The 12,154-nt window shown below is 42.3% G+C and overlaps 1 protein-coding gene across 3 annotated transcripts in view; it reads left to right on the top strand.

The window, feature by feature from the left end:
- Odad2 (outer dynein arm docking complex subunit 2) overlaps positions 1 to 8,948 on the top strand; it is a 147,300-nt gene extending 138,352 nt beyond the window's left edge. For 2 of the 3 annotated variants that reach the window (XM_040755252.1, XM_040755255.1), the window contains one exon: positions 8,606 to 8,948. In XM_040755252.1, coding sequence (XP_040611186.1) covers positions 8,606 to 8,719 — 114 coding nt within the window. In that variant the 3' untranslated portion in view covers positions 8,720 to 8,948. The remainder of the gene's footprint in view (positions 1 to 8,605) is intronic. The other variant, XR_005880642.1, reaches the window with a different exon arrangement.
- Positions 8,949 to 12,154: the final 3,206 nt, after the last annotated feature.

Genomic DNA, 12,154 nt, shown 5'->3' with positions numbered 1-12,154 from the left:
CTCCCAAAAGTACAGCAAAATTATAAAGGAGTAAGTAGCAAAGTAGAGAAAGCGAACATTGTGATGAATGCACAGAGCAAAGGAGCCAGCCTCAGCACACCACAGAGACTGGCAGATGGTGTGGAGACTCAGGAAATTCTGTAAATTTTAGGAGGAAGAGCACATCTGGGGAAGAAGTTTATTGGGGATATGTTCCTAGACACTGTTTCTCATCCAAGCCCTCCCCTTAGTCTTCCTTCTTCCTATCCACCATGAGTTAAGACGTGTCTGGCATATGCTTCCACCATCATAATCAGCCTTGACTGCAGGCCCAGAAGCAACAGAATCGAAGACTATTGACTAAAGCCAACCAAAAAACATTCTTTTCTTTACATCATTGTGTTGGTATTTTGTCCCAGCAACAAAAGTTCAATACAGTATATCACAATGTCATGAAATTTTAGGACACAAGTAAAAAGAAAATGGAAATGATTTCATAACATTCAATGGAGACAGTGACATCACAGTCAACCCAAAAGAACAAAAGTCAACTTCACAGCAATGGCATTCACATTGAAACAAGTAGATACCAAGTGTCACCTGTGAGTATGTAAAATCCCAACACTTACCTGTTCTTTAAACTCATGCTTCCCATCCCAGAGAGGCCAGTTCTGATGCATTTATTCCAGATTTCATTAGATTATTGCCTACTTCATGCCTCTATTCAGAAATGAGACATTGTTGGGACTAGGGATCAGCTAAGAGGAAAATACCTTGACTAAGAATTTAATAATCTATTTTTATTGATATAAACATATGCGAGGTTTGGCATTTCAACTTTTAATTACTTCACAGAATACCATAAACCTTTTATTATTGTATTAATTTTCAGTATAACTGAACTAAGATTTCTTATTTAAAACAATACAATAGATCCCTGGTAAGAATTCTAATCATTCAATTCTTCTTCTGGTTTAGGTTTTTGAGACAGGGTTTCACCTTGTAGACCAGGCTGGCCTTGAACTTTCGATCCTCTTACTTCAGCCTCTTCAATGTTAGGGTTATCGTTAGATACTACTAAACTTTGTTAGTCTTTCTGCTTGACATCTTCCAACTCCAGAAACCAGATAGATTGGTCATAATGCCAGCCAGTATTTATGTGTTCATGGTGCAGTACTCAGTGTTGTATTTAATCCCCACATCCACCCTAGTAGGAAAGTGCTTGACAAATTCTAGTTTTATTGATAGCACAGTGAGTCCTATGGAGTTGCCCCAGGCCATATACAGTTAACAGAACATGGAGGCAGGCTTCAAACTGAGATGTCAGGGCCAGCATCAACTCAGACATGAACTAAATAGTCTATGGGACCACTTCCCCCATGAGAATAAGCCACTGGAATTTGATCTGTCCAATAGAATGTAATTCTAGACAATTTTATCCTATCTTTCCATTACATTTTTATCCAAGAAAATATTGTATGTACAGACATACTTAACCCTTGACATGAAGAAAATTTGAGGAGAGGTTTGAAGGTATTTCCAATGACAACACAAATAGTGCACAGGCTTACCAAAACCTCTTCCTCTACTGTGCAGTAAGGACCAGAGTCCCTGTCTCCTCAACCAACCAGCAAACAAGTCATCCCCCATTCATTGTGTTTCTATAAGGTTATTGTTTCTCGTATATATCCCAAGTCTACACCCTGTTCTACAGATCCAGCTATGCTGCCCTCATGAAAAAAATGTGTCTGGGCACAAAAACTTTCCAGTGAAGGATTCCTGAATGAAGCAGTGTAGAACCAGGCATGCTGGAAGGCAGCTGTAACTCTAGCATTGGGGAAGCTGTGGCTGGAGGTTCTCAAGTTCAAGACCAGCCTGGGCTACATAGCAAGATCTTTTCTCAACCACACTGCTGTGTGACTTTTCCTAGGGAGACATATTTACCCCAGAGAAGGCAGAGATGTCCAACCAGAGAAACAATTCCATTCAAGTCCAGCATGAGCCAATGAGTTAACTGGGATTCTTTACAAGGACTTGGGTGGCAAATGACAGCTGCATCACCAGAAGAGCCATCCCAGCCTGAGTGATGACTCTTGAAAGCTGCACCTCTGGGCCTCCCACCATGACTTGCAGGCCCCTCCACTGCAGGTCTAGACTTGAAGAGGGGCTTTGTGACTCTTGCAACTTTCTTAGCCTTCTAAGCTTTGTAGTTTGACTTAGCTTCCTGAGTCATGAACCTCTCCTCCCCTTCTAGGAGGGAGTATTTCAACTGAAGGAAATAGCTACATACCATTCACTCTCTCTCACCTCCAGAATATGGAGGAAAATCTACAAAGTAAACTTATTCCAATGTGAGCAGATGTAGGGCATGGGTTCAATAAAAGTAGCATCTACTTTTAACTTGTAAATGTATATCTCAGGTCACATAAACATGTACTCAGTCTACTTTCCGTTACTAAAATAAAACATCATAGATAGTGTAATTCATAAAGAATAATTATGAAGGCTGGAAAATTCCATGTCGGGAAACAGAATTTGGTGAAGCCCGTTTTGCTGGTGATGGTTGTCGGCAGAGCCCCAAGGTGAAGAGGATATCCCATGGTAAGACAAAGGATCTTAACTCAGGTCATTCCTCTTCTCATAAAGCCACAGTCCCATCGGAGTAAGGACCCACCATTATGTCCCTATTTAACCTTAATTACCTCCTGCCTCTAAATACCACAGAGTAAATTTCTACACTTTTAATGCCTCCCCATAAGGATTACTTTTCAACGTGAGTTTTGGTGCAGACAGTCAATCCATGGCGTGCTCCTCTGTCATCTGCAGGAAAACAGACTGTGAAGAGCCAGCCCTGCAAGTCTCCCTGCGCTGGCCAAACAGAAGCGACATTTCTGTCCCAGCCTGCAACAGCAGAATGTATCTTGAGGCCCCTGGTTCAGGTCCAATGTCATATGAAATGAATTAGCAAGACTCAGAGTCTGACTGTGGTAAGGCCTCGGCTGGAACAGCAGCATGGAACCACTCCAGATGAATAGTAGGGAAGCCACTTTGCAGACAGAGGTGGTCATTACCATGTTGCACCCTCAACAGGAACATAGCCAAAGGCTTCTCCAATCAAGTCAGCTTTGGCAACTCAGGATCCTGCTGCAAAGCACCCTGTGTTGGGTGTATACTCAGGTTATTCAAATCTCATCTGGCTGTAATTAAAACCCCTGTGTTTCCAGACTCTGGTCACCCAAACAATGTTGAGTCAAACCATGAGAAAATGTGTTATCATTCAAACGAGTCCTTATTTTTCATACAACTGAAATGCAGCATAAACTGTACTGTTAAATATGAAAGTAAAATTGGATGCAGACACTGGTTGGTTCCCAAGCTACCTAAGTCGCACCTTTCAAGAGATGTGAGCCACAGGTCACAGCTGTATACTCAGGGCACAGCCTCAAGATCAAAGCCTTTTACACTGAAGGAAGTATTCAAAGTCCTCCCAGCTGATCCACAAGCCACCCATTGTGGCCTCACATGTCCTTGTTCAGTCCAAGCTGTAAAACGTTATGTGTTTGAATGATGTTTTAAAGTGCTCCGTGCAATTAAGTTTTAAAGCGGAGAGCCTGGTTTTCCTTCAGTGTATATATGAAACTCCCTATAAATGTACAGTCCTTGGATGTGTTTGGGGGAAGGGATGATTAAAAAGAGCAAAGCTTTTGAAAGGAGCAAACACTTCAAAAAGTAAAACCCGAGGTGTTTTCCCCCTTCATAATATTAAAAATGCCTTTATAGTTGGAAAAATTTGACAGTTTAAAAATACCTAGAGCAAAAAGAGCTATATGGACTCCATGTTCACTCATGCCCAATTTGCATCTGCCCTCCCAGGGAAACCCCTGCTTTTTAAGTGTAATTATCACAAAAGATTGTAAACGGCCTTCTCCTGGTGCTCTGTGCTGGTGATGTGAGAACAAGCACTGTTCTTTGCTAACTGTTGGTTGGCTCACCAAATCCAGGATTTGGGGCAAAGTTGCTGGCTTGTGGATATTTATCCTAGTTTTAAAGCATTCCTCCAAGTGAGTTTGTTTGTGAAGCTCTTAGAAAAAGGAAAACATATTTCAGAGGCTGATTCCAAACCAAGACACATACATGACCCACATTGTTCAGATGGTGGCTTGGGGTAGGAACAGGTCCACACTCAGTCTGTAAAAGAGTCTGGGCACAGCCAGTGTGTGTCCCACAGCAAGAAGTAAGGCTGACAATAGAGTACAATTAGGTTATGGGGAAACAGTGGATTTCAGACTTTACAGCTAAATCAAAGGGGTGCTTCCAGCTGGGTGTTGGTGGTGCACGCCTTTAATCCCAGCACTCGGGAGGCAGAGGCAGATGGATCTCTGTGAGTTCGAGACCAAGCCTGGTCTACCAAGAGAGTTCCAGGGCAGGCTCCAAAACAATACAGAGAAACACTGTCTCGAAAAAAAACAACAAAAAAGGGGGGTTGCTTCCAGGGTCTCTCAGATATCAGTCAGGGTACTCCCTAGTGGACTAGTGGGTAGGAGGTGGCACTCTCTCAAATGACAGGTTGTCCACACCCTTAGTGCACAGAAAATTCTGAACTTGTCACTCTATGCTCTTGTTTGAGAATGTTTCTAGCTAGGTAAAATGGACAGTGCAGGCTTCTTTCATTGGTGAAATTACAGTGTCTGGTACATAGCAACTTGGTAACCAATAAAACCATTCACATTATGCAAACATTAGGTCACCTGCAGATCTAGTGCCAGAGAGACATGCACCATATTTTTTCCACTTGTTATCTCTGTTTTTTAGAGTGTGTGTGTGTGTGTGTGTGTGTGTGTGTGTGTGTGTGTGTGTGTGTGTGTGTGGAAGCCAGAGGACCACAACAGGTCTTGTTCTTTAGGCACATACTCCTTTGTTTTTGAGATAGAGTCTCTCACTGGGCTGGAACTTGCCAAATGGGAGTAAGCCAGGCTGACTGACCTCTGAGCCCCAGGGATCCATCTGTCCCTACCTCCCCAGTGCTGGAATTACATGTCCAACTGAAAACAAAGCACAAGCAAACAAAATACCCATGTTCAGGTGGCTGAGCTCAGATACTTATGCAAGGCAAGCACTTTACTGCCCAAACTGTCAGAGTCTGAGTTAGACTTTCAGTAGTAGTAGCTCAGGGATATCTGTTGGCCAGCTTTTAGCAAAAATATCAGTACACATCCTACCTGGATTAGGAGCTAAGCAGCATGTTTGCTGTAAGAACCTCGGCAAACTGAATTCCCTAAAGTGAAGCAGTCATCTTCGTGTATTGTCGGGTACAAGGAAAATTCATCCAGTGTCCCATGAAGGATACCAGCCTGCATGAGACATCTAACAGACTTTGTGACTGGGCAGATTCACAGCTTCCAAACCTTTACCTGGATGGCTCCTAGCACTCTGCCTGTTACCCTCACTCACAGTTCATTGGTTTCTTCAGTGTGGGATTGTGTAACTGGTGTCCAGGGTTTGAAAATAAACACAGCTGATTCTTGGAGAGCCCGAAGTGGGGCCACAGACAACAACGTGAGCTGGGGGAGAAGCTAAATGTGTGTTTGATTCTGACAGGAATCAGATCAAGGGCTTCCTTTCCAAGGGATCCTGGCAAGAACATGACAGCAGATGCCCAGAGCAGCCTGGGTCATTGAATTCAATAGCTGAGTCCTGGAGCAAGTGCTGACAAGAGCCAGACTAACACCGGGGCCAAAATTCCTTCTTGCTCTTTCCTCCCTCATCTACCAGGGCTAGCCTCCAGCAAATCAAGCAGTCTTGGAAACTGGTGAAATTATTACCAAGTGCATACCATTTATGGAATGCTAGTTCTGGGCTGGGCACTGGGTGTGCTGGGCAAATACGTTATCTTCAGGGTGCCTGGTGGTCTAGTGATGACTGGAAAGACAATCTGCAAAGAAGCCGAGTAACTATGAAACAAATGAAAGCCTCCCTCCCTCTTTACTTCTTTTTTCTTTCTTCCTCCCTTCTTCCCCTTCTGGGTCCTGGGGATCAGCTCAGATCATCGGGCTGGTGGCAAATGCCTTTACCCTCTGAGTCATGTCATAGGCCCAGGAAGTGCATGTTTAAATGTAGATTGAAAGACCCATTAGGAAGGAAGAGATACAGACACAGAGCATCTGATGATAGCAAACATCCTAAAGAGAAGGAACTGGATGGAGAATATAAATGGAACAAAGGCCTTGGAAAATGGGAGAGACACGTGCCATGCCTGAAATGAAGGAGACCGAGCTGTGTTAAGGCACTATTAGGGCTGTAGTTTTAAGAGCTGTTCCTACATAGTGGCTTCTTTGGCATTTTAGGGCTCATCTAGGTTTTATGTTGCAACCATGGCTACAAGGTAGCATAGGAGACTGAGGAATGAAGACACGAAATGGACTCAGAAACTCGAGGAGGGACCTGAATAGAGAAAAGGACATATTTAGCTTGCTAAGCAGTGGATGAATCCCACCATGACTGGATTTACAGGAGATTTGTTTGCCTTGTTGTTTATACACTGCCTCCTGCCAGGCTCGGACACCATCTATCACTCCGGAATCAGAGCTGGCTCTGTGCGCCACTGTGGCTTTCATGAGTGAATGTCATTTGAGGATGTCTAAGAAGCTAGTAGAAGAATGAATGCAGAGATTGGCCATGGAGATTAAGTCAAAGAGCAAGGACTATTGAAAACGTGTTGAAGATTCTCGTAGGCCAGTAGTCACGATGAAAACAAACAAGGGTTATGGAACTGCCATTCAATAGGGGAAGATGCTGCAGTCAGGGGGTTTGGGACAGATAGTGTGAGTGCTGGAAAGTGAGGACCAGGGTGTGACCCTACACGTGGAAGGCTAAAGTGATGTGAGGTCAAGGAACAGAGAAGCCAGATGACCTTCAATTCCCCAATGTGATCAAGTCGCCCTCATATACAATCTGTGAATGTTTTACATTTATATCATTCTCACAAAATATAAATCCACCTGGGCTGATGTTTATGGATGATGTGAGATTACCACTTGTATTTTCTTTTTGGGTAACCAGTGTTTCTTGCACCATGAGATTGTATATTTCTTCCCTAAATGGCCACTGAATTAGTTTCTTCGTTGTTGCTCTTACCCTTTTTCACTCCTTGTCTGCTCTGAAGTAAGCCAGGCCCTTTGGCATCTTCTCCCTATAGTCCATATTCTGGATGCTGCCATAAAAGTAAACTTTCTAAAATACATATATGGCCATGCCTCTCCCCTAATTAAAATGATTAAATTTCTTTTACAAGAATATAATCCAGACTCATAAGTGTGGCATAGGTACCCTGTGTCACAACACTTTTCTTTCTGATATTCCTTGCTGATAGACTCATCTTCATTTCCTGGCACTAGCCACATTTGTATTCCAGTATTTCTGCACAGAAAGTCTAGAATCCAATTAACTTCTAAAATATCTTACCGAGTCATATTTGCTAGGTTTAAAAAGTTCTAGTTTGTTTATTTGGCATTTATTTGGCATCTGATCTCTATATGTACTATGATAGCATCATAAATTTCCTTACATGTTCACAATCTAGCAGACAGAATGCAGGGACCCAATACCTATTTTAAGGGTAAGAGCTCAAGTGTTGTAGACACTTGGATCAACTGCCACAGCCCCAAGTGAGAAAAATGGCCCTTTGCTTAATGAAAAACAGTTGTGGCTTTGTGGAATAGTTGTTAGGATACATAAGTGAATAAACTTCTATAAAAGTGAATAAAAGTTACAAAGCCATAGGAAGTGAGAGGGCATTTCAAGTAGAGATGTGGCATCTGTTAAGGCAAGGCAAGTAGGGGAATAGAACCTTGACTCCTACAATGGAGCAGGAGAAAGACGAATAGCTGGAAAGCCAGCTGGGGTGAGAGTGCAAACTTTCCTTGGCATTAGGGGACAGTCTGTTGAGGGACTTATGGGATTAGGAAATCACTCTCTTAGGTGGACTGAATTCTAAACGTGGGGATATTAAGTAGAAGAGAATGTGCCAGGCATCTAGGGAAAATACACTGTGGTTTGTCCTGAGGGAAGGAAGAGCTAAAGCGTGCCAGAGGGACTCCAGAAAGGGGACCTGTAGCAATGAGACAATAAGAACACATGAGGAATTCCTGTCCTGCATAAGCCTCTGCATTCACCTGAATGGGGTTTCCCACATGCGTGTTGCTTTAGTGTGTGTGCTCATGTGTGGGGTGAGTGCGCATGTCTGTGTGTGACTGCAGAGGGTACAGGAGTGTGTCTGGTGGCCTGTTTCATTACTCTCAGCCTATGCCCTTGAAACAGGGTCTCACACTGAACCTGAAACTCATCATTTCAGTGATGCTACTTGACTTGCAAACTCTCACTTATCTCTGCTGTCTGCTGCTGGGATTACAGGCATGTGAGGCCATGCCGAGCTTTCACATGGGTGCTGGGGATCTAAATTTGGGTCCTTGTGGCCACACAGTAAGCATTCTTACCCACAGAGCTGCCTCCCCACTCCCTTTGTTGCTTTTTTAAAATAATGCAGTTTTAACTTGTTTCTATAATCTAACTTTGTGTCTTTGGACTAATGACTTTATTCTTTTCTCCCCTGTCCCTTGGTGTGTGATAGCTTCTACTGGATATGGTCGGGTCCCCAGACCAAGATCTCCAGGAAGCTGCTGCCGGCTGTATATCTAACATTCGAAGATTGGCTCTTGCCATAGAAAAGGCAAGATACTCTTGAAACGTGAGCACACACAAGACACCAAATGTTCTGACAAAGGACAAACTACTCCCTCTGCCAGGAAGCCAGAGTCGAGAAGCGTTTATCAGCCAGTCCTTCAAATAGGACACATGGATTAAGACATAAATACTTTTCCTTGAAAATTACAAGAAACTTTTTATTCTATTTAATGAAAAGCAAATATGTAATGAAATGTAAAACCAATAAATTTGTGATAATTTTCCAAGAATTTGAGGGCATGTGTATACATTATATATGGGTTCGACTGCACTTTTGCATCTGCAGTGATTGTAATAAAGAATATAGCTTTCCCAGTGTGCAGTTCCAGATGCACCCGTGAATGTCTTGAGAATGAACCCCTTTTCTGTTAAACCAATCTGGCTGTCCTGTGCTTACAGCTCAGTCTGCTTGATCGCTTGCAAGCCACAGGAGATTTCTGAGGAGATGTGCTGATTTCACAAATGGTTATTAAATAGAATTCAGCATTAAACAGCTGCTCTTAGCAAGAGCATCCTGAGGTCATCCCAAACTTCTCCCATACCATCCAACACTCGAGACAATAACATACAACTGTCACCACATGGCAGCATGCAAATCGCAAGGACAAGGAGTTGTTTCACTTTGGGGCCGACCGAGTGTAAATGATATGTTTCATTTCCCTCACAGCGGAGTCACCAACACTTTTATTGAAATTAATTTATGCTGATGTAAGGATAATATTATTTCATATAAAATTACTCTGAATTTCTGAACTTATTTCCAGCACATGAAGTACTTTTTAAAAAGTGGCCACGAAGGCTTAGTCACATTTTATCAGGTTAAGAAACATTAGAACCCACTTTTAAAAATCACATATGTAACCTCCGTGTGCTGAAATGTTTGGGAACTAACTGTCCCAACCATCTAACACTCTCCAGAAAAACAGCTTTGTATGCATCAGCCCGGAGAGCCAAGGATCTCCCTCAGAGAATGCTTTAGCGAGTGGGCAAGGCCATTTTATTGAAAAAATATTAGGTACTGTATATGTCATCCTTTGGAGAAAACCATAAACCTAATTGAATTCAATGTAAATAATTTGTACAAAAATGAAAAAAGCCTGCGCGAGATGAATATTAGACCAATGACAGAGGCTCCGGTGAAGAGGTAAGTGCTTCTGAGAGTTTTAAGCTTTAAAACGCCCACTTTCTTTGCTGCTTCTTGAAGGAGAAGATAAATGAGAGTAGTGCTAGGAAGAAAGCAGTGTTAATTCTAAGGATTAACTTTGAAGAGTAAAGCCTGCCTGTCAGCTTCCAGCTCGGGATATCTCTAACAGCCCTGTGCTGGTCACTTTTGTTTGACAGCATTAAAAAGCAGCTAGAAGCCGTGGGTTGTGATAGCTACAGGAAATGAATGATCATTAGATTGTTACTAGAGTGATCTCGAAAGTTCACCATCGGCTTCAGGTCTTAAACATTGCTATGTCACTGGGTCCGGGAATTGAAGGGGAAGCAAGATGCAAAACAGCCGCCTGCAAGGGGAGGGGACCCATGAATACTGATGGGTGGATTGCGTTTTACTGTGCTCATGGCGTTGGTTTTGATGGTTAACAAATTCGTGAAGTAAAAGCAACAGAGCCATTTTAAAAGAAGCCACAGCAGTAAGAAATGGATAAAAGCAGTATGAAGACTGTCTTATACATTTTCTAAGTAAAGGCTTACATTCAGATCACCAGCAATGCAGTGCCTTTTAGAATAAGATGCTGATCTCAAAGACCAATTTTGGGCTTGTTTTGTGAAATGGTGTTATAGAAAATGCTGGTTTAGAAAAACAGCAAAGCCTGCAAAGCACCCTTAGTTTTCAGAGGACGTGGGGAGGCTGGTCAGCCACTCCCCTGGTCAGCTAGTATATTCCATTAAAATACTTACGGTTTTTTTCCTTATATGTGAGGGTTATTGTGATATTTATTTTGTGCTAGTGATGACAAGTTTATTTCTGAGTTCTAAAAATGAATTGACAGTTGTCTTAGGGCATGCCATCGTGAGCTCTGTTGCCTCATAGACTTGCTGTTACTGATGTAGCTCTAAAACATTCTTACAGACCTGAGAGATTATGATTTAAAAATATATGAAAAATGTATTCCCACTTAAGATGTGTCTTTGTTGTTAAGAGGAGCTAGTAAGTCCTTTCTTTTTCCCTTAGTTAATATATTAGATCAACCAGATAAAACTTCCCAGTCTAAATGGTTTAAAATAATTTACTCTAATTGCATTCCATGAAGATTTGGGGTTGGAATAACCTATGCTCTTTGCTGTAATTCAATGAATATGTTAAGAAAACCAGATATTAACAACTTCACTGCTTCAGATTCAATAAATGTTCCCAAACTAGCAGTCCAGATGTACTGAAGTGTAAAAATGAACTCTCCCCATAAATGAGAATAGACTCAAAAGCGAACTGGTTTTGGTTCTACTACATGATGCTCCTACATTCAAATACAGTGTTATGTATGCAAACATTATCACACTGTTTATTTCTTTCACGGTGGGGGGATGTTCCGTGGTGGAAATACGGTGGTCAGAGGCACCTGCGGAGTCAGTACTGTCCTGGGGATTGGACTTCAGCCATCAGGCCAGGCAGCGTTGTGCCTTGACCTGTTGAGCCAGGATTAGCCAATATTAGGTTCTCTAGGTCCTGATTAACAAGCAGGAGGACGGATGAAATAGATTCCCTGGTATCTCAGCAGGAAAGTCTATCAGAACAGCAACACCCATTCTGCCAGGGTAATTTTGCAATGCATGCCAAGATTTTGTAATTTTGTGGGTTTTGCTCTGCCGCATGGTCCCACCATGATGCTCTACCTTCTAACAGGCCTGAATCAATGGGCTAACAATACTTTTTTTCTTTATAATTTGATTTTTCCAGGATACTTGTTGTAGTGCTGGAAAGTTGGCTAACAAGCTAGGTTTACAGTACCAGGAATGCCAAGGAAACTTGGGTTCCTTCTTTTACAGTTCAACCACACACGGAAAGTGTGTCTTCGAATAGTAATCCCATAGGATGTTTTTCAAAACATGTTGTTAAATTTCAAAACAGGTTCTGAAGGCAGTATATGTAGTGTGACGTGTTTGTTTTAAGTTATGAGCCAAAGCTATGGCTCAGTGGATAAAGGTGTTTGCTGCCAAGCCTGGTGATCCAAGTTTAATACCACTGACCCACAGGGGCAGAAGAAGAGAACTGACTCCCTCAAGTTGTCCTTTGACCTCCACATACGCATTGTGGCATGAAACTCCCCAGTTCCCCACACACAAACATACACAAAGAATAAAGATATTTTACTTTGTTTTTACAAGATGTTAGAAATGAGGGAGAGCTGACTGGGATAGCAGGGAGGTTAATATACATATATAAAACTGCCATATGTTGGGGAAGTCTTATGCTAATAAAGCACTGTCTGGC

Source organism: Mesocricetus auratus, unplaced genomic scaffold, assembly GCF_017639785.1.
Source record: "Mesocricetus auratus isolate SY011 unplaced genomic scaffold, BCM_Maur_2.0 Super-Scaffold_100013, whole genome shotgun sequence".
In the NCBI taxonomy this organism is placed as follows: domain Eukaryota; kingdom Metazoa; phylum Chordata; class Mammalia; order Rodentia; family Cricetidae; genus Mesocricetus; species Mesocricetus auratus.
Note: the sequence above shows the minus strand (reverse complement) of the source record. Positions and strands in the feature narration are given on the sequence as shown.